The following is a 22,818-nucleotide window of genomic DNA, read 5'->3' as shown; positions in this document are numbered from 1 at the left end:
TGAAAAACACATGTAGAGTGGAAAGCATATGCATCGTGCGCGCTACTGATGTGGCCAATCAAATAATCCATGATAAGAAGATTATGAGGCATTGCCACTACCTAGACGTATATTAGTTGAATGTTTTAAGAAAAAAATGAGAAATACTTACCTGGCAATTGAGGGAGTAGTCGGATTTTCTATTGAAAAATGTCTCTCCATAGAGCCCCAGCTTGTTACAAAGATTGATCATAGAGCCGTCAGTAGTGAAGATACCATTGCACCATTGTGGGCAGATCTTTGAGACATACTCTCGGACATGAGCAGCATCATTAGAATTGAGACTTGGGAAGAAGATGAACTGGTCATGATGCTCAAGTAGAGTAATCATGACACAATTGGTACAATTAGTGACCGAGCCAATGCTAACACCTGCCCATTGGTAGACATCTTCGTTAGATATTGCATTGCCATAGTGGCCCGTGCAATTGAGAAAAATAGCTAGTTTCAGGGCAATGGGGAGCTGGCGGTTATTGGAATTGTTTTGAAAGATGGGATTATTGCTGATACAGTTGAGGATGTTGTCGAAAATTTCAGGGTAGACATGCAGTTTCTGGCAAAAAAGATCTGGGCGATGGGCAGCAAAGTGTGGTAAGAGCTGAATCTGTGGTGTGCGCATGGGGGGCTCATCAGGGCGATGGAGGACTCGTGCTCTTTCTACTTCATCACGAAGTGCTGCGATATCCCCCAAAAGGGCCAGATAGTGTAGATTGACATTGCAGAAGTCGGTACTCGAACTGTCAGTCGAATTGTCTGATGAAGTATCTGATATATTTGGTGAGATAGGGGAGAGTGGGGATATGATCATGGGACTCGGTATCATACTATCGGAGCCTGAACTGGACTCATCAAGATCTAACTCACATCTAGTGTGCTCTATATGAGCCATCACAACTTCCATTGAGGCAGCATCTAGCTGGTGTAAGAGGTCATGACACACAGATTGTCGAGGCATCATGTCTAAGGTAATCAAGCTGGAGCTTGAAATCACACTGAAAAAGTTTCATGGCTCTTTCAACATAAGTTTCAATGCACTTTCAGTGTGTTTCAAAATCTTACTTTGAATACCACTTATGTAAAGGTACTGCAAATTGGATTTGGTAATTTTGGTGATCTGGGCCACCTGATTACACATCACCTGAATTTGCCAGCTGACTTTGAATAATGAACAACCACGTAATGGTGTTATTGGCTTGCTTATCTGCCATACTTATTTACTATGACTATCGGGCAGTGCTTGTAGCTCTACCCACATCACCTAGTAACTGCCTTTGGTGTACTGGGTGGCAAATAGTTCAAATAGGTGGAGCTTGCACTGGCTAAATCCATCTATGCACTTTTAGCAGCAGTAACCTCAGGAATCAACTCTCCACCTGCTTGTCAGTTGCCAAGCTGGTGGAAGATGCTAGACATCCCTATCTCTCTTTTTCAGACTGCCCTCGACTTGCATACTGCTGATTATTTGGACTGAACTGCTACCCAGCTCTATCTCACTATTGCTTTGCTCTCATGGCTTGCGAAGCAGGGATTTGAAGTGGATGTTGATGCAGCCAGAGAGTTGCTGAGTGAAGTTGTCAAAGCCTGCATCTGTTACCACTGAACGTGAGTCTTCTGTGTTCTGCTGCATTCTGCTCTGACCACTGCACCTGGCCTCGCACTGGCCTTTGTTTCATACTTTTGAAACAAACACCAGATATTCTGGGCTATTGAACTTAACATTTACATTTGACATGATATTTTGTTTCATATGTTCAAAGCAAGCACATGACATACCATTATTGTTTCATATTTTCAAAGCAAATGCCAAACATTTTGGGCTGCTGAACGTAAATGTTTGATTGCATGAGTTCCAAGCTAAATGTACATGAGTTGGTGTACAAAAGAGTATATCATAGCTGCATCTGACTAGTTGACCCACGGTGCCATATTTATCCGATGTAATATGTTTCTGGTTGGTTTGAGTATATGTTCACACCATAAAAGCCTGCATTCACTGGTAACCCTTCCTGATAAGCAAGACACATCTGCGAGTTCAGCAACTTGTCAGCAGCCATATCTTGCTGCAGGTAGCAAGTAGCAGATGATGGCCCTTCTAACAGAGGTGGCGGTTGTGGGTGCATTGGTATGGAGGGAGCTAGGGTTGCATTATGCTTCAGGGATGATAGTGGCATAGTCATTTCTTCCAATGATTGAGGCAGGTAAATCTCCTTCTTCCATGGCTTCTATGGAGCTGGCTTGCTGCGCTTGTTTGCCATTTTCTGGCTACAAAACATGAGAATGAGAATCACATTTAAAGTGTGTGATGCAATTATTCACAGGCCCTTCAGATGAATTTCCAGAAGTTGTGCCTTGAACTCTCTTCCATAGATGGGGGAATTATAAGCTAGCTCCATTTTCCTCTGAATCTTACACTGGTTACCTGCAAAGGGGTTTGCATTGAAGTGTATGCCAAACTTTGTCCCTGAGGGTCATTCTTTGACCTTACAATCAATAGCACATTTTGTCTAAAAGCAGTAAAAGTGGTTAATGTGCATGTCGACCACAACAGGGTTCATGAACATCAGAGCAGTGGCTGTCCCAGCATCTTCATTTATTTTGACATCATGCAAAAAATAATTAAACAGATCTGATGAGTCATATAGCTCATCTCTGTGCCTTTCCATGAAAATTTGTCAGTCTGCCTTAGGCATGGGCACTGGTGGCTCAATGCAATAGCCTTTGACATATGTCTCTCCTGTTGCAGCCAGTGTTCCTCAGTTTTGCCTAAGGACTTCCACAATGAACTTGAGGACCTCATCCTGTCAATGCAACATCTGGTTGTTGCAAAAGTCAGTGGAATATGATGCCAAACTTAATGAGCACCTACCAGTGCCAAAACTATTGTTTGCCTTACTCACAAATGCTCCCACACAATTTCTAATGGCTTCCTTCTCTGCATCTGTGGTTTGCAGCAACCAACCCTCTAAAAGCATTTTCATGTTAAATGTTTGAAGAACATATAAACTTCACAGGAGATTAAAACACTAATCTCATGGATAAATTACACTTGAGTAATCTAATAGCCTAGCTCATGATATACTAGGCATAAGTCATTATAGCTTATTTTCCACACAAGTCCAAGGCTGACTGGGCAACTACAGACCCAGAACCTTGGGCCATTAGTAGTAGACTTAGAGTACTCTACAATCCAACAAATGAAAGCTTCACATCAAAGATGTATCTTCCTGTTTTCACCAAGTACTAATCACCTCATATTACACATTTCTAGATTGCTCAACAAGTTAGTGTTAAAGTCCTAGCATAGCTAGCAAAAACAGCTCCAACCACTATTCTACCTTACTCATTGCATAATTCATACATTAAAAGTTCAACAATTATATATTCACATAGTGACACCATACCTCAAGTTAATAACAAAGAATTATATCACATTAAGCTTAGAGACAAAAGCATAATTAGCTTTGCAATCAGCAAGACATCCGACCCCTATCACTGTGAAATTTGTTTAGAATATCCTGCATTTAAATATCATATGGAATGACACTCATACTGAAAGAAAGACAAGATATATTTTATAAGCAATGCATTAGAAATTGCACATTATCATCAAAAGTTGAAGACAATGTATTCCTCTCATCTAAGTTTGTAGTTATTTGTGCTGATGTGTTGGACTTGTTTCTATGTTTTCTGTTGGTGCACAGGTGTATGTAATAATGTGATGTCTTAGCAGAGTATGACTAATAGGAATTCTAACTGGTGTAATGATATAACTGGTGTTGGGACCATATTATGATATTTTATGGAGTCTGTCAATGTCATTCTATCCAACCTAATTTCTAGCTGTTTAATTAGACATTCATTGACCTTAACAATTGGCAACATTGGACCTGACAGTTAACCTATTAAATAACTATTGAAAACCCATTGGAAATGTCCTTCATATATACTATCATATTATATCTATCTCCACTAGGTGCGCAGTTAGTTGTTTCCATGTTGCTATAGACTATATTATTATATGTCTACAGTACCTCATATCTGATTACATAGAACATCAGACCCAAAAATTATTGCTACTACTTTCACCTATAGCATCCTGAAATTCTATATAGACACTATATTCCACATACCTTCCATCTATCATGAATTTACCTACCTCTGAGTAGGATAAAGGTCATTTAATATCAGTAGTTCTTTATTGAATTCCAAAATATCATCCTGTCATTATCTAAAACACCCTAAAACATCTGAAAGTATTTTAACATTCATTATTCCCTGCATTTCCTATATTTCTAATATATTCCCAATCTAACCTGAAAGTTTCACTATTTTTCCATGTACATAACTAACTATTGGACTTCACCAAATAGCAACCCCTGGATTGAATACACTTGTTTTGTAAGTATAGCAGACTAGGCTATATAAGACCACAACATATTTATTTGTTGGATGTTTAGTTTGTGTAGTACTTAGCCATTATTGTATTACTACATCAGACTTCTCATATATAGTTGTGTCTCTTTGTATTGTCTCTTTCCTCAATCAATTCCATTAAGACTGAGGGTACATCTATTTCATCATCTTGCTACAATAACTAGACACTAATGTATATGTCTATACTAGTGTTAACTCAGGTTCCTTCCCAGCCGCGGTGTCGAGAGAAGAGGGAGTCATCCGAGTACAAAAGAAAATAGAAAATAATATTATAAAATCACGTGCACATTGAGATTTCCAAATGCAGCCCAAACCTTATCCCTCGTTCTCTCTCCACAGTGGCTGGCAGAAAACATTTGTAAACATTGTTCAGCCACCAAAGCAAACCCTTCAGAACTTGAAAATCAAATGGCAACTTTGAAAATTGATGATATGGCTCTACAGATTGTGGGAGAGGCACCAATGCTATGGGCCCTGCTTGATTCCCTCTTGTCCGCAAGAGCTCTTCAAGTCATGAAAATCAAAAGCCAAGGGCACACAGAGATCAGAGTGTTGGTATCGGATGCACAAGAAGCTGAGGATTCAGAATACTGGGCTCAAGTAGATGACCTAGAAGGTGTTATAGAAGGCATTACTGGTGATTGTATATTGAGAGCTGAATGCCTCGCATCTCAACATAGTGCGACAATGATGCTGGTATGAAAAATATAGATAAAATTTGTGCTTGATCTAAACAGACCTCGTCCAGCGGAAAGTAGTAATTGTTTAGCTTCTAAAGAAAAGCACAAATCAGAAAGCCAACTCGCTGTCAAGTATACTTGGAATATTTTTGCATTCAACACATGCACCGGAGAAAGTCATTGAAACAATGGCGAAGATGGGTCTCTCGATATCCATTGATGCAATTCATGATACAGTCCATTTGCTGTCTGCAGAATCAAGTCATGCACTACAATATCTTAGACAAACACTTCTAGCGGCGTATGCATATGATAATTTTGACATCAACCTGAAGTCCACCGTTCCAACTGCAGAAAAATATACCAACAGTCTGAAACATCTGACATCGGGCTTACTGTTTCCCCTACAACATGGAGTCACTCGTGATGACCTAAAATGTTCCTATGAGCTGTGGTGAAAATCACGAATCAACCCTCTAAGTGATTGTTCCACTGGATGAACCTGGAAAGACTTATTGTCGCTACACCAAGATGTCTCGCATTCTTCAGGTCTCTCTCGACACGACCAATTTAACTCTTGGAAGTTTTTGCATGAACTTCGCCATCATGGACCGCCATATTTTGCACAGTTTCAGTCTCAAATATATCAGCCCCCCAAGTGTTAGAACAAATACTAGTTGCAAAAACTCCAATCATACCAGCCTCAGCAATGGATGTCAACAACTCAACAGTCACAGGAAACATTCAGGCAATCAAGAGATTGATGGCGCAAGGTGGTGTCTTTGATCCAGTGGAAGTGGAGGATGGCGAGTCGCCTGATGTTACAGAGTATGTGGTGCTTGTCCATGGAGATCTGGGCATGGGCGAACACATCGCGTCTATGCAGCAGTGTCGGTCCATTGAAACAACTCCATGGTGGCAATTCCAACACATAGTCTTTGTGCCTGGCTTGTTCCACTTGAAAATGGCAGCTGCAGATGCAATATGGAGGGCATTAATCCAGCCAATGTCAGCGTGTCAGGACCAGACGAGTCTGATGCACGATATTGCACAGCTACGGCCACGTGAAACAGGGATTTTTGGATCCAAGCCTGGGTTACGGATGATGCACCAGCTCATTGGCCATGATGGGATCTGTCGGCATTTGGATTGTTGGCAGATAGAAGTTGAAAAAATGAACAATGCTCACAAAACGCTCGATGACTTTGCCATTTTAAAACCGAGCCTAAAGGAACTAAAGGTGATTGCCAACAGACTTGCTCGAGAATATATCACTACTTACAGGCTAACACGAGTTCGTCGGCAGCCTGATCAATGACGAGATAAACAGTACAAGAACAACTTGTTGATTAACAAGTATTTTCTACTGTATGAGGAGCTATCCTATGCGATGAACATCGGAGACATTGTGCACATTGAAACCTGCATCATCGCATGGACATTAATATTCAAGGCAATGGGCAAACATAAATATGCCACATGCATGACAGAGTTTTTGATAAACTTGCACTTCAATTATCCCATGGGTTTGCAGTAAGAAGCACACCTTTTCATTGACTCGAGTACTAACATTTTGACAGGAAAGCAATACGGTACCATTGGCTAGTCAATCCAACCAGAAAACCTGAACGCTTCCATGCTGTCGACTGGTGCGTAGAGCTCAACAATCTATTCATCAAAGTGAAAAATGGAGGGACTGGCTCGAACCGTAGTGTCGCGAGGGTCATTCTCGAGTCGCCTCTGGTTGAAGTCTATCAAAATGCCCATTCCGTCATCAAAACTAATTTCATGCATACTGGGAGAATGAGTTTGCAGGCTGCACCTGATATGAAAAAAATGTTTGAAGGACTGCTAACGAAGATGCGATCATCATCTCCACACATTCATACACCTGGACGACAAAGCACTTACTTAGTCCCGGATCTTCTTGACAAGGGGCATGAGCTATTTGAGAAAGGATGGAAGGGAATAGGTACAGAAGACAATGGTACGATAGTAGATGAGGTAGAGCATCCTACAACTGAAGACGTTGTAGGAGAGTTATAATCCTGTATGTGGTGGCGACATAATAATCCAGGTTGTGCCAGCATTTTCCTTGGTGGCAGATGATTGGTTTGCAGGATGCTCTCGACAGTGGCGATTACAAGCTTGATAGATAGTGGTAGTAAGTATATATCAAGGGAGCTACTAGTAAAGCACGCACCATTATGGCCCTCCTCCCCACAAGCACTACATCGCATCTTTCGTTTTGCATTATGAGGGACTGATGTACTTGCATTAGTATTCGACGAGATTGTACGAGGCTGTAGCAGGGCTGATGTTAAAGGCATAGGAAGTGGGTGGACTTGGTGAATCAATGCGATAATCTCATCTCCATGTTTGTTGGCTCCTGACCAACGAGTTTCTTTGGCCAAGTCAGCTGTGGATTTGATCTTGAGGAAATGTGCGCATTCAACAATGCGATCTAGAATACTATTAGGCATTATGACCCCGGGTCCAAGATCATGCAAATGAGCATGGCCATAGAGCTTGATAGTCGCTTCCTCCCGCCAGCCATCAAGCGTGTCAGTCAACTTCGAATCAAGGAGGGCCATGTAAAACTTGGCAAGCCGCGAGCATGAAGGTCCTTTTTGTTGTTTTGGGATTGTGGAGATGAATGGGACAAAATATGTTGGAGTGTGAATATTGCAACAGATGTTGGACTGTGTGATGAGACACCGAAGACAACCCAGGGTCTCAAGAGCATCGCATTTGTGATGATCAGATTCTTAAACAATGAATCAGCCGGGGGAATTCGAAGTAAGCCAGATAAAGTAAGTCGCACCCACTTCCTCGTTCTTGAAAAACATGTTCAGTACCTTATGATGACAACCAATCCTAGGATGCATATCAGCATTAATGAAGTAGTCCATAGCTGGCTCAAGTCCAGTTTGTTGGGAGGTCTTCCGTTGAGGCTGGCTAATATTTGTTTCTCTAGGCACCTCCATCTTCGCCCGTAATTGCCAGGTATCCATTGTATCACTGGTGTGAGTTTGTTGAACATGAGTGCTGCTTATTTCTATCTTGTCATCAGATCTTTCTTCTCCTGTTGGAATGTTCATGGTGGCAACAGGACCATTTTTGCCTGATGCGCTGTTTCTTTGAAGATGTAGCTTTTCTTTTTGCTCGCTCCACTCTCCGTTTCTCTTTCTCTGCTTTATATACATCAAAGTACTCCTTCTCAGCAAATAGTATTGCAGTCCCCTCCAACGACATATTTCAAACTGCACGACCAAAGTGCTGCCATAAAGTAGACAGCGAACACCATGTTGCCTGCCACTGAATCACTGATGGACACAAACAAAGGATTTTTGAGTAGCCTCTTGAATCCTCCGCCATCCTTCATAACCTGTTCAGGACTGATAATGACAACTCGATACTCGAGGTTCTCTATTGCCTAGTACATAGATGATTATTAATTACTAGGTACTATTGATACCATCCTGCTGACCTGAAAGTTATGTGCTGTGGCAGTGTCTGCGTGTATAGATATAGCTGAAATTCCCGCTTTTTTGAGGTCCATGACATTTTGTTCACCAAGTAAATTCAAAGGAGTAATCACTGACTTGTACACTGGTGGAATCAAATAGTAGAGGCATCCAGAATGTGAGAGTTTTGCCCTTCCCTGTCCCAGCAATGCAAATGATATCACTGATCTCAGAGCAGAAAAGCTTCAGCAACTTTGAGCTGCCAAAGGCAAGCCCTGCATCCAAATACCTCCTCTGTCCGCGCACGAATCAAAGCAAGAGAAGGCACCATGGATCAATTATCGATGTCACCGAGTTTGGAATAAGGTAATGTTACATAATCTGAAATATTTAAACCCTAAGTTCAGTTTTCAAAGTTGCCATTTGATTTTCAAGTTCTGAAGGGTTTGCTTTGGTGGCTGAACAATGTTTACAAATGTTTTCTGCCAGCCACTGTGGAGAGAGAACGAGGGATAAGGTTTGGGCTGCATTTGGAAATCTCAATATGCACGTGATTTTATAATATTATTTTCTATTTTCTTTTGTACTCGGATGACTCCCTCTTCTCTCGACACCGCGGCTGGAAAGGAACCTGGTGTTAACTGTGTCTAGTTTTAAACACTTTCATGCTTTTACACTTTTATCATGAACCTATTCCTCTCAACTCACATTTTTGTTTCATTTTCTCATCCTGATAAATGTCTTTTCCAGACTCCATACTAGATTGGCTTGTGTTTGCATTTTCATATATCACACTGTTTTTATAATCTTATTGCACTATATAGATACAAATATCTTGCATTGCATAGACATATTTGAGTGATTTATAACTATCTACATAATGAACAATGAGACATGAGGAGTGTAGCAAGATATTAAAGGTCAATATTAGCCTTAGAAACATTGAATTAGCAAATGAAGACATCAAAATAAGCTAAATCATGTTTGACGCACATGAGACTGTCTTAGTACACACTAGGATCATGTTTTTTTCCAGGTGGAGCATGGTTCCAAGGGCAGGCCTTGCCCTCATTTTATGGGAGAAGTGATACATAATTCACTAGATATTTCCTAGGAAAAAAAAACAGTCCTATATGCAGCATGACACCTGGGCTCATGATTGTGTGATTTTGATTAGGATAGAGATGAGATATAGAGTATGATATTTGTTATAAAGACTGAATTTCAATGTAAATATTTGTACAGTATATATACTATCAAATGGCTAATTCTATGTGTTTAATCTAAAAGTCTGTATTTTGATCTTGATTCTCTTTTATGCTATATTGGCAAATGTTGTTCACTTCAGCTATTCCAAGTTATTGGTGTTCCCTATTTGTGTCATGCTTTCTTATCTTAGTCAGCTTCTACTCCTGTGCTCATACTATTAGCATGTCTGTCTGGTTTCAACACTTCCTCTCAAGCATAGCTTACTTCCATCTTCTCTCTCAACTTTTGAAGATATGCCAGTGCCAGAAAAGCTTTCATAAATATGTCAGCAATATTTTTATCCATGAATTTGTATTGGAGGGATAGGGTTTCATTCCTGACTAGTGCTTAAATGAAAGTTATACTGAATATCAATGTGTTTGGTATGTGCATGGAATTTATTGTTTGAAGCTAATGTAATTGTTCTTTGATCATTATAGTAAATCTTTACTGGCATCTTCATTGTCTCATAAAGCTCATTGATGAGAGCTTGCAGATAAAGTACTTTATATGCTACTGATGTTAGAGCAATATATTTGGCTTTAGCTATTGAAAGGATAACTATAGTTTGTTTCCTGATACTCCATGCAACCAGCAATCCATATAATATGATGGTACATCCTAATATGCAGTATTAGTGTGGCTGTAATGCCCAGTCTACATCTGAAAATGCTTCTAGTTTCTTGTCCATGTTTCCTAAGATGAGCTTCAAGTCTTTTGTCTTTTTCAAATAGTATATGATCCTCTTTACAGCTTCCCAATGTGTTAAGGTCATATTCTCATAGGATCAGATCCAAAGGACTTTGGCCTCAGCTCATATGCTATGTCCCTTTCCCAAGTACTGTCCCTTATTTCAGAGACTAACAATAACCTGTCCGGAGGTTTAGATGAGTCTCATAGTATTATTCGGATGACTTCTGGATATCAGAAACATGTGTAAGGCTAATCCAGATGGGTCTGGACTAGAAACAAACAGAGTATAGACTATCTGAAGATAAAACTAGAAGTATAGACTATCAGAATCAATCCAAAGTCTCGGAGATTCACAAGAGCTGATGAGACTCAAGTCTAGAGGATAGAAAGAGGACAAACTAAAATGATATTCAAATTGAGGTACTACAGGACATATACAAGATTTTATATACTAAGAGAATAACAGAAGGATCAATAAGCAAAGGTCTGAGGCTATGTATGAAGCATATGTAAAGCTTATCAAACACGAGTCAGAAATGAAGCATAGGTTAATGGATCAGTAAGCATACTGGTAGTAAGTATAACTAAGATACTGGGAACAGGAAATACCAAATAGGCTGTGTTTAACATTATATGAACAGAAAATGAATTAAGAAGCTTATTATATATCAGATGAAAAGTATATTTATGTATTGGACCAGATTAGATCTAAGAGTCTGAAGTCCAGAAAAGAAGATATATGGGATATGACAGAAATCAAGGATGGTCCAAAATAAAATGATTAAATAAGTCAAGGAGCTTGTTCACCAGTGCTCAACTTTTCTATACATGTGTTATATGACACCTGGAGCTGACTGAATCATCAGTGATGGATACATCAAATGAAACAATATCTTTTCATGAATCATATACGACACATGACTTCAAACTGATGCACTTCAGGATAGTGATGAACAAGAGCAGTACAATAGAAGGCTCTATGGTATATTATAATCCATATCTGCAGGTTAAAGTCGCTGGTAATGGTGTGGAGAAAAAAATACAAAAGAAGCATTCACGACCTTGATTATGTTCTTCAAAGTGCCAATAGCAAGACGAAAGCAAGTTTTTAAATGATCCTGCTGTAACCTGAGTCATGACAGCCTAGTTTTCATTTTAGAACTCATAAATATACAAGTGTAAAGAGTGTCCTCACAGAAGGAGCTCACAGAAAGCTGCTGGAGATTCATAATATAGTTCATCACAAGTGACTTAGACAGGGTGATGCCTGAAATTTCAGATAAGTTAGCCTGATAGGTTGAAGTAATTATAATCAGATGAGGATGATTGAGTGATGCCTTAAAGTCTAACTAGGTGAGGGGATGATACATCCAGAAGTGATTTAGACAGGGTGATGCCCTCAGAAAGGAAAGTAATGGGGTGATGCTGACAGTGCCAAGGGTAAAAATGGTAGATAGGAAAGAAAAGAAAAATGACAGGACAGCCACTTACATGATGGACTTCCTTTTATGAACGGGGGGATGGAGTGATGTTTACAGGGGTATGCCCATCACACAAAATAGATATATGTGAATTTTCCTGATACCCCCCTCAAAGATCGATTTTTCTAGGCTTCCCATGACTTTCTTGAACTCTAGGAGTATTTTTCCAGAGTACTCTTGATGTCCCCAGATACAATGGTAAAGCCCATCTTGTCAGGAAAAATTAGTTTGTTGAGATATAGAAGGTCCTTCTCACCCCTCCTACCCCATATATCTTACTATAGTCACTTTTAACTCAAAACTAATACTATAAATGGTGGTTCCAGTGTTTTTAAGACATAGAAATTGATTGGTGATGGTCCCAGGGTCCCTGGAGGTCGGGAATATTGAGTTTGGTCACAGATATTTTCTGTTTTGATCATATAAGTGCATTTGTCTGCATCTCCCACAGAATTCCATTCTTGTCAAACAATACAATGATTTTGTTGATGTGTGTGTTATTCTTCAGCCTATTATTGTATATTCTAAATTTTAACATATTTGTGATTGTGAGGATGTTGATTTTCTCCATTCCAATCTTCATAGCTGTGACCACCACATCATGTTGTTCAGTTTCAAGTGCCACTTTATTCTTTATTGATATTGCCTGCACCAGTCGTGTATTTAGTTTAAACATGTTGCTACTAGAGGCAACCTTCTGCAATCTTGTACATTATCTTCCTCACTCTGCATTATATTCACTCACATCATCGTCATCATTAGTGGCTTTCTTCTTGCCTTTGCATAGGTGCCATCTTAGTTTCGTTGAAGGCTGGGTTTGATCTTTATCATGTTATCAATTATTGCTTATCCTCATCAATTACATACTCTCCCTGCCTCTTATACTAAACACCCAGCTGACAAAATTGAAAAGGGTCTTAAGTTGGAAATTGCTGCCTTGATATTAAACTATAAGAGGATCTATGTCTACAAAGTCAGTTCTCCTCTTCCTAGATTGATTGGACATGAGTGTAAAGTAGGATGAGTCTGCTGAACTTACTATAGAGATTTGATTCTTACCATGACACTAGTGAGACTTTCACTGCCTGTATCAGTATCCATGAATAATGTTCTAAATGATAAGTATTAGCTACTTTTTACATTTGTTACAGTGGCCATATTAACTTGCCCTCTAGTTAATTCAGTGGCTTTTGGTGCCTTCCTATTGGCAAGTTTTACTATAACAGTAAACTTGGGGCCAATACTTAATTGAGATAGGGCATCTCCTGATAGTCAGTACTGACTCACTTCTCTAGTAAGAACTAGTGTCATACCACATGGCAGAATTTTAGATGCAGCATATCCTAAACAAACATCACAGTGATAGGATTGGGTATCTTGCTGATTACAAAGCTAATTGTACTTTTGTCTTTAAGTTTAATATGATGTCAATCTTTGTTATTAACTTGAGCTATGGTGTTGCTATATAAATATGTAGTTATTAATTTTTAATGTATAAATTGTGCAACAAGTGAGGTAAGATGATGATTGGAACCATTTTGCTAGTTATGCTAAGACCTCAGTGCTAACCTGTTAAGCAATCTAGAAATGTGTGATTTGAGGTAGTTAGTACTTGATAAAAAAAGACACCTTTGATATGAAGCTTTCATATGTTGAAATATGGAGTGCTCTAAGTTCAATACTAATGACCTGTAGTTCTAGGTCTGCATTTGCCTGGTTAGCCTTGGACTTATATAGAAAGTAAGCTATAATAACTTATGCCTAGTACAATTGTAAGTTAGGCTATCAGATTCCTCAAGTGTAACTTACCTATGAGATTAGTGCTTCAATCTCTTATGGAGTTCATGTGTCCTTCAAATATTCAACAACACTATTTGCAGTATATTTTGCAATATTTAAGTTAGTACCTTCATATAGCTTAGCCAAATGCTGCATAGAAATTTTTTCAATTTTGATCTATGAATGCCACCTGTTGTACTGGTGGTTATGGTTGTATGGGTGTCTTTATGCTGTTTATGAGCACCTAAATAAATTCTATCTGAGTCTATTTTATGACTTAGCAGAGGGTGCCTGAACAGTGGATACAGTTGGGTTCAGGGATAATGCTAGAGTGTGTGGTGGATATAGGGAACTAGTTGGACATAAAACTCCTTCAGGTCTTCATTCCTAGAATCCAGGTAGTAGTATGTTGGGGCTGATACCATGGTAATTCATGTTCCTCTTTCAGAGGGTACAATGGCCTGTCAGAGTAGTGAGTGGATGATACAGAGCACAAGAAAAATAGGAAACTTCTACTCAATAACTTTCCACTATGTGAGGAAAAACTCATCTCTACTCTGTATCATAATTGAAACAAGCTTTCTGAATATGATGATGTATAGGGCATATGGTGGCCAGTGTAGTCTATTCCTAGTGTCTTTCTGATGATCATCATAAATGCTTCATCAAACCTGTGGAACCAGGCCATCTCTGGAACACAGCCCAACACATCTAGGTCTTCTTGTGCAATCTTGTAAATCTCCTTGAGGATCTCAGGTTTTCTCTGACATGCCTCTTCAGGTCCAAAAAGCTTGGCCACTAATTTGGTAGTTTTGTTATGAAAATGGTGCTCCCACAGCAAAGCTGACATCACCATCTCTTTACTGGAAAAAGAATGGTTGCATCTGCTGTAGCACTCAACCTTGCATTAAGCCCATATTCAGTTATTTTCTAATGGATATCAAATGCCTGCTGTAGGTAAACAACTTTTGCTGGACACTATATGAAGTGATTTTCTAGCAAAATATAATAGTTGTGGTTTAGCACAGCCTAGTCTGCTATACTTGCAGAACAAGTACATTCGACCCAAGGGGTTAGTAGTAGAATAATTAGTTATACCAAAAGGAAGATAGTCTGAAGCACAGGAAACGAAGTCTGAAGGTATAATTATGAGTCCAATGTCAAAAATGTTGGGTCCAATGTTTTTCAGGTTTCAGGTTAGCGGTGTAGGTAAACAACTTTTGCTGGACACTGCACAAAGTGAGTGTCTAGCAAAATATAATAGTTGTGGTCTAGCACAGCCTAGTCTGCTATACTTGCAAGACAAGTGCGGTCAACCCAAGGGGTTAACTATTGGTAGTAGAATGATTAGTTATACTGGAAGGAAGATAGTTTGAAGTGCAGGAAACAAAGTCCAAAGGTATAATTATGAGTCCTAAGGTAAAATGTCGGGTCCGATGTTTTTCGGGTTTTAGGTTAGCGGGTTTTGGCAGGTTTCATCAGATATCATTGGGTTAGTGCCAGGTTTGTAATGAATATTGGGGATAGTGAATGGCGGGTTACTGTCAGTGTTTTTGGAGTGTTTTGGATAAAGAATGGATGATTTTGTGGAATTCAGTAAAGAACTACTAACATCAGATGACCTCCTCCTACTCGGAGGTAGAAAGGTAAGATAAGTAAGAAGGAGGTATGTGAAATATATAGTGTCTATATAGAATTTTGGAGTACTATAGGCAAAAGTAGTAGCACTAATTTTCAGGTCCAATGTCCTATGTAATAAGACATGTGGTACTGCGTACATGTAATAACACATTCTACAATGTTAGTGATGTGAAAACTAATGACTGCGCACCTAGTGGGGATAGATATGACAGGACAGGACATAGGGAGGACGAATGTGCAGGAAAATATCCAGTCCCAAGTGGTGTAAAGATACAACAATGCTAGATACTATATGAAGTATCCAGCAATATAAAAATTGTTATAGTGGTCGTGCACAGCCTAGTCTGCTACACTTGCAGGACAAGTGTGTTCGACCTGAGGGGTTTGCTATTGGAATAAGTCAATTGGTAGTCAATCAATAAATGGTCAAAAGTCTGAGCGCGAGAGATTGAATCCGAAGGTATAATTACGAGTCCAATGCCAAAGTGTCAGCCAATGTTTTCGGGTTTAGTGGGTTTAGCGGGTTTCAGGTGCAGGTTTAGTGGGTTTGCATTGGGTTAGGAAAGGAACATCGGGTATAGCGAGCAGTATGTGGGTTATTGATAACGGCAGGTGTTTCGGATAGAAAGAGCGGTAATATTTGCAAATGTCAACTAAGAACTACAAAATATTGGGTTTGACCACAAAGCATCGGGAAACAGCTCCCTACTACTTGAATGATGAATGTGCTATGTGGAAACCAATATATATATAAGTACATAGAAATCCAGAACCCTATAGGCGAAAGTAGTGGCTGAAGAATTTCGGGTCCGATGTACATGTAAATAGACATGAGGCGCTGTGGACTATGGGAAAACATGTAATAGCGCTGGCTACGGCGTGAGTAATATGTGAATTAATCAATTATACACCTAGTGGGGCTAGCTGACAAGACAAGACACAGATAGGACAAAAGCGCGGGAAAAACATCAGGTCTAATGCAGCCAATGCATCAGGTCTGCTAGTCAAAGTGTCAGGTTTGGTGGATATGTGTCGGGTTACATCAGGAAGGGATTATCATGCGATGAACATTTGACATGATGTGTGAAATGGCTGAATACGAGCCTAGCACGAGCTTGAGTGCTACAGCGGCCTAACATTGGGTTTCATCAGGTTTGCATCAGGTTTGCGTCAGGTTAGCGGATAACCATCAGATTGAGCAGGTGAGTGTCAGATAACATTGGGAAGTGATTCTTGTGTGATAGGCAGTTGACATGATGTGTAAAATAGCTGAATACAAGCCTAGCATGAGCTTGAGTGCTACACCAGGTACTTGGCTGACTAACCAGTACCTGTACCCATACCCGTACCCGCCACGGGTTATCTATACCTGTGCTAATGCCTACTGCTTACAAATCTTTTCAGACAGCACCGCATCATGCCTACCACATGCCACATCATGCATCATGCTTCAAACTCCACCCTGTATATCAGCACTGTGGAACTTAGGTATGTTTTCAATTTATATCTATAGGCAACTATGACATACACACCTGGCACATTCAATGACACCCCTCCCTCTCATCCCTCCTTCCACCCAGTGTCCACCACACACACCCTGTGCACACAATGACACCTTTATCCCTCCTTCCACCCAGCCAGTGTCCACAGCACACACCTGGTGTACATCCTTCCCTCTTGTCCCTCCTTCCACCCAGCCAGTATCCACTACACACACCCAGCACATATCAGTCCCTCTCATCCCTCCCTCTCATCCCTCCTTCCATCCAGTGTCCACCATACATGTTCAAGCCACATCAGCATTTGCTGATGTGTGCTATGCACTGGTGGCTGTTGGGTGCATACACGAATTGCATCACAGGTATACCTCTACCCATGATATCCTTGACCCCTAGCAGACCCACACAGACACCCATACCCCTGGCTACCCATGGGTGTGTGGGTATGGATACTTGAGGGGTAAGGGTGTGGGTTGTCCTTTGGACACTCGCGGGTTTACTCCTGCAGATCCCTATGTGTCATTACTCCTGTCTTGCCATCTGATAATAGCACCAATGTTTTCCTGCACGCTTCCACTGTCCCTTTTCCATGATGCACTCACGGATTTACCCCTGCAGATCCCTATGTGTCATTACTCCTGTCTTGCCATCTGATAATAGCACCAATGTTTTCCTGCATGCTGTAGAAGAGGAATGGGAAGTGGGTGAATATAGGTGGTATGAGATAACTCAAGTAGTCCTCAGTGAGCGAGATATACATTGGCCCAAGGGGATTGCTACTGAGAAGGTTCCTCTAAGTATATAAAATGGAGGGAAACACTGAACCAGGCACTTGGTCAAGCCTGGTAAGGCACGTGACAATGAGCGAAGCGCGAGCAAGCGAAAGCGACATGAAGCGCCGATGGGCGATAGCGGCCGACAATAGATAACGGCACGCGGCTTGTAACGGAAGTGTGCGCTAAGCGGAAGTGGTGCGCGTGCGGGTGGTGGAGTGCAGCGACTCTTGATGAGTCAGAAAACTAATGGGCAGAGTTTCTAGTAATGTATGGCGGCGGCACTCATATTGTACTTAGATACTTTAGATTTAGGGGGCAACTTAGACTTATAGTCCAACAATGTGTGGGCAGAAAGATCCCCATTATACAATTTATGTGCGTCTATATATACTAAGTAATGTTAAGCGCTGTCAAGCGCGAAAGTGAACCGAGAAGCGAAGCGGACACGAGATAATATGTAATAAAGGGTCCATAATGGAAAACATACGAAATATGGCCATAAGCGCCGGAGATATGTCAGAATCAATGAAAATAGAATCAGAATACGCACCGACAAACCGAACGGACATGGAATGGATGGACGGAGGACGTGTGACGGAACCGAGGATGCACGCGCCGATGTGCGACTGAGGAGCGACCGGAGCGCTGGCGCTTGCGAGCAGCCGACGAAGTGCTTGAGCACACTGTGTGAGATATGAGTCGTGCTATATTGGGAAGTGATAGTGACAATGGGATTTTAGATCCCTGCAAGCCCACAGAGATATTAGTCTCTACAACGCTTCCACTGTCCCTTTTCCATGATGCTCCCACTAGTGCATTACACCTCCACCCAGGCATGGTGCCACATCTCCAGAACTGCTTATAACATATGTGGAATCCAGATGCTGCCCTGTAGGAAGATGAAATCACAGATCACATCTTAGTCAATCACATATACTCCCAGCAGACACTGTGCATGACCAATTGATGCTCATTTATCATTTGCTTCAAATCATTGTTTGTTTCCACCACCAAAAAGAAAATATACATGTCCCCTTGGGTTCCTATTCCACACGTGTGGAATGCTCCATATAAATTTTAACATATTTTTATTGTGAGGATGTTAATTTTCCCCATTCCAATCTTTGTAGCTGCAACCGCCACATCATGTTGTTTGGTTTCAAGCACCACTTCATCCTTTGTTGATGTTGCCTGCACCGGTCGTGTATTTAATTTAAACATGTTGCTACTAGAGGCAACCTTCTGCAATATTGTACATTATTTTCCTCCCTCTGCATTATATTCACTCACATTGTCGTCATCATTAGTGGCTTTCTTCTTGCCTTTGCATGGTGCCATCTTGGTTTTGATCTTTATTGTGTTATTGATCATTACTTATCCTCATCAATTACATACTCTCCCTGCCTGAATCCTCTACTGCCTCATGGTCTTATGTACCATGGGCTTTCACTATGTTAACTATTATCTTGTTCATATATATTATAGTCTATATATAAATATATCATTCTAATATTAGCAATTTACATATTGTAAGAACAGTATGACTTGCAATTTGCAAGTATCACATGATATTCAAAAAGGCAGTCCTGGGAGAGACGGACAGGACCAAGAAAATACTATGAGTTTATTAATTTCCTGCAAATAAAAACTGCTGTGCTATCCTGTTGAAAGTTGTTGATCGATAAGGACTTTCCTATTGTTATCATTGAGTAAGCTTACATAATACATTCACCATACTTAGAAGTTCTTTGTAGGTTCGAACACCTCAGTCTTCGACTTGTGAGACTGAGGTGAGATACACTCATTTAATTCGTTTTTCGTACTATACTGACTACAGTAGTATATTCATACATTCATTATAGGTCAGTTAGATAGTCAGTCTTCGACTTGTGAGACCAAGTATATTCATACATTCATTATAATACTCTCTATTTTGATCCATCCTTTCGCCCTTCGTCCAATAGTCGCTCAAAATGTTTTGAGCCCTGCTCAACGCAGATAACCAAATACACTCAGTGAAATGTCAAACCCTCAATCAGCATCCCAAGCAGCTTCCTCTCAAATGCCATCAGCCTCAACAGCTCCTTCGACAGCTAGGTCAATGCATGCCTCTAGCCGGTTGTATGATATTGCATTACTCGAGAATGACGGCTCCAACTTCCAGACATGGAAGTACCAGCATTATGACCATCCTAGACATCTGTGGACTGTGGGAAATTGCAAACAGCACAGAGAAGAAGCCTGATGCTTCGAAACCTGCTGATTTAGCAGATTGGCAAGCCAAATACAAGGAAGCATGAGCCCAGATAACATTTCCCTTGAAGGACAAGCCTTTAAGTGGTGTACTGCATGCTACATCAGCAGCAGAAATCTGGACTAAACTCAGTGAGCGCTACGAGGGAAAAGGAAAGCAAACCATTGCTTACCTTATTGGTGAACTGTTTCGCAGGACCCTTTCACATGAATCTGCAATGGAGACGCAGCTGAATGCATTGCGACAGAAGGCCTATGTGCTAAAGTCACTCAATCAGCCTCTAGATGACTCGCTAGTCACAATCGCAATGGTTATATCCTTACTTCCTTCCTACTTGATCCTTCAAACCATTCTCATGTCCACAAGTGACAAGCTCTCCATTGATACTGTGATCTTGCAGGTCCTGGTAGAGGAGAAGTCACTACAGACCTCAAATGGTCAGTCCGCACTCATCATGAAGGGCCCTAGTCAGCAGAAGACTAAGCCAGACAAGAAGAAAAAGACATGCAATTATTGCTCCATACCTGGACACATTGAGAAGGATTGCCGAAAGAAGAAGAAGGTGAAGGCTGATGAAGCTGCAAAGAGCACCGCCAGTGGAGGGGAGAAGGAAAAGCTGAAGGACAAGCCAGATTTGTCAGCGAAGGTCATGCATGTTGCACCCGATCATGGACAGCCAATCCAGCTCTTCATCGCTCGTAACCGTGGGAAGGAAGTAACTACATCCAACTGGATTGTAGACTCAGGTGCTTCTGCAAATATGACATGTCAGCGAGATATTTTTATGTCATTCTGCACCTTGATTCCCCCTGAACAAGTCATTATTGGAGACGGGCGATCCATTGATGCCACTGGAATTGGGTGTGTTTCACTAGACGTCCATGTCAGAAATGGAGAGTACAAGTGCACTATCATTCAAGATGTGTACTATGTACCAGACCTAGATGCAAATCTCTTGTCAGTTCCACACCTAATGCAATGAGGTGTCATATCCCATATATTCACGCTTCTCTTCCGGACTTCGGACCCTGAGATCCAGTCCAGTCCGATGCATAGATCCGCTTCTGATCTGATATCCGATAAGCTTCCTATTTCATTTCCTGTTCATTTAATATTAAACACAGCCTATTCGGTATTTCCTCTTCCCGGTGTTTCGGCTATACTTATTACTGGTATGATTACTGATCCGTTAACCTATGCTTCATTTCCGACTTGCATTTGATAACCTTTGTACATGCTTCATACATAGCCTTCAGACCTTTGCTTACTTATTGTTTCGTTATCCTCTTAGTATATAAGCCCATGTACATGTCCTGTAGTATCTCAGTTTGAATATCATCTTAGTTTGTCCTCTTTCTGTCCTCCGGACTTGAGTCTTCAACTCTTGTCAAACCTCCGAGACTTCAGATCAATTCCGATAGTCTACGTTTCCGACTCTATCTTTGGATAGTCTATACTCTGTTCGTTTCTAGTCCGGATTAGTCTTATACATGTTTCCGATATCCGGAAGTCATCCGGATATATCTATGAGACCCATCCGGACCTTCAGACGTGTTATCATTAGTACTTTGAAATAAGGGACAAGTACTTGGGAAAGGGGCACAGCATATGAGCTGAGGCCGAAGTCCTTCGGATCTGATCCTACGAGAGTATGACCTTAACACAAGGTCTAGGAGTTACCTTTGATGGAAATACTTGCAAGGTTCTCGCGAATGGCGAAGTTGCAGCACTTGCTCGCAAACAGAATTCACTATATATCCTTGAAATTGCCCCTCACAATGCTACACAAGCCTACATCATGCAAGATCAATCAGTGACTCTCAATCCAGACACTCAAATCTCGGCACTTATCTCCCGAAAGCTCTCTTTGAGCACGACACTTGAAACATGGCACTGATGACTCAGGCACATCAATTTCGACTCAGTTTCTAAACTAGTGAAGAAAGATATGGTCGATGGGATGGACATTGTGGGATCTAGCACTCACAGCAAGGACCTCTGTGAAACCTGCCTCAAAGGCAAGCAGCATAGAAACCCGATTCCAACCAAATACAATGTCGAAAGCCTGAAAGTCTTGCACTGCACGTACTCAGATGTCTGCGGTTCCATGGAAACAATAGCTTGCACAGGGTACCAGTACTTCGTCACATTCATAGATGCCTATTTGCACCATCTTGTGGTCAAACTCGTGAAAACAAAGGATGAAGTATTTGAACTTACCAAGTTCTACTTCGAGAGAGCCAAAACTGTCACTGGTGAACACCCCAATTATTTTCATAGTGATGGTAGGGGGGAATATGGATCAAAACAATTTGCATCCTATCTCGAGTCAAAAGGAATCCATCACAAGAAAACAAATGCATACACACCACAAGAGAACAGTGTCACAGAGCGGATGAATCAGATCTTAGTTGAAATGGCACACAGCTTGCTATGAGATGCCAGACTGCCAAACACATATTGGGGTGATGTGATCCTATATTCGGCGCACATATTAAACCGAGTTCCAACTCGTGCAATAGAAATGTGTCAACCTTGGGTATGCCGAACATCAAAAGGCCTATATATACCTGCATCGTCCAACCGGCCACATCCTTGAGTCGCAAGACATCATCTTCGATGAAGGAGATCCACAAGGGCCTAATTATGTCAAGATAGACACATTCCTCCCAGAGAAACAGGCCACCGCTGCAAAGCACAACACAGACGACCTACAAGGCCTGGAAGCTCCTCAAAAGTCAACAATTATAGAAGATTTATCAGATGATGATGCACCAGAAGTGGGAAATCCAGCTACCCAACCTCCCCATGAGGATGATGATATCGA

At 40.9% G+C, this 22,818-nt stretch overlaps 2 protein-coding genes across 2 annotated transcripts; one reads left to right on the top strand and one right to left on the bottom strand.

The window, feature by feature from the left end:
• Positions 1-4,881: 4,881 nt before the first annotated feature.
• On the top strand, positions 4,882-7,199 carry F5891DRAFT_1128201 (uncharacterized protein; the record flags this gene model as incomplete). Its single annotated transcript, XM_041364255.1, has 6 exons — positions 4,882-5,169; positions 5,252-5,285; positions 5,331-5,591; positions 5,885-6,447; positions 6,484-6,686; positions 6,734-7,199. The coding sequence occupies 6 exons, from the start codon at positions 4,882-4,884 to the stop codon at positions 7,197-7,199; spliced, it is 1,815 nt and encodes a 604-aa protein (XP_041226724.1).
• A 158-nt stretch (positions 7,200-7,357) lies between these two features.
• On the bottom strand, positions 7,358-8,077 carry F5891DRAFT_909670 (uncharacterized protein; the record flags this gene model as incomplete). Its single annotated transcript, XM_041373602.1, has 2 exons — positions 7,358-7,920; positions 7,978-8,077. Coding segments are annotated over 2 exons (663 nt in total), but the record flags the coding sequence as incomplete, so codon positions are not given.
• Between the last annotated feature and the right edge of the window lie 14,741 nt (positions 8,078-22,818).

The sequence above is a fragment of the Suillus fuscotomentosus genome (assembly GCF_016647785.1).
Source record: "Suillus fuscotomentosus strain FC203 chromosome Unknown F5891scaffold_23, whole genome shotgun sequence".
Lineage (NCBI taxonomy): Eukaryota > Fungi > Basidiomycota > Agaricomycetes > Boletales > Suillaceae > Suillus > Suillus fuscotomentosus.
Note: the sequence above shows the minus strand (reverse complement) of the source record. Positions and strands in the feature narration are given on the sequence as shown.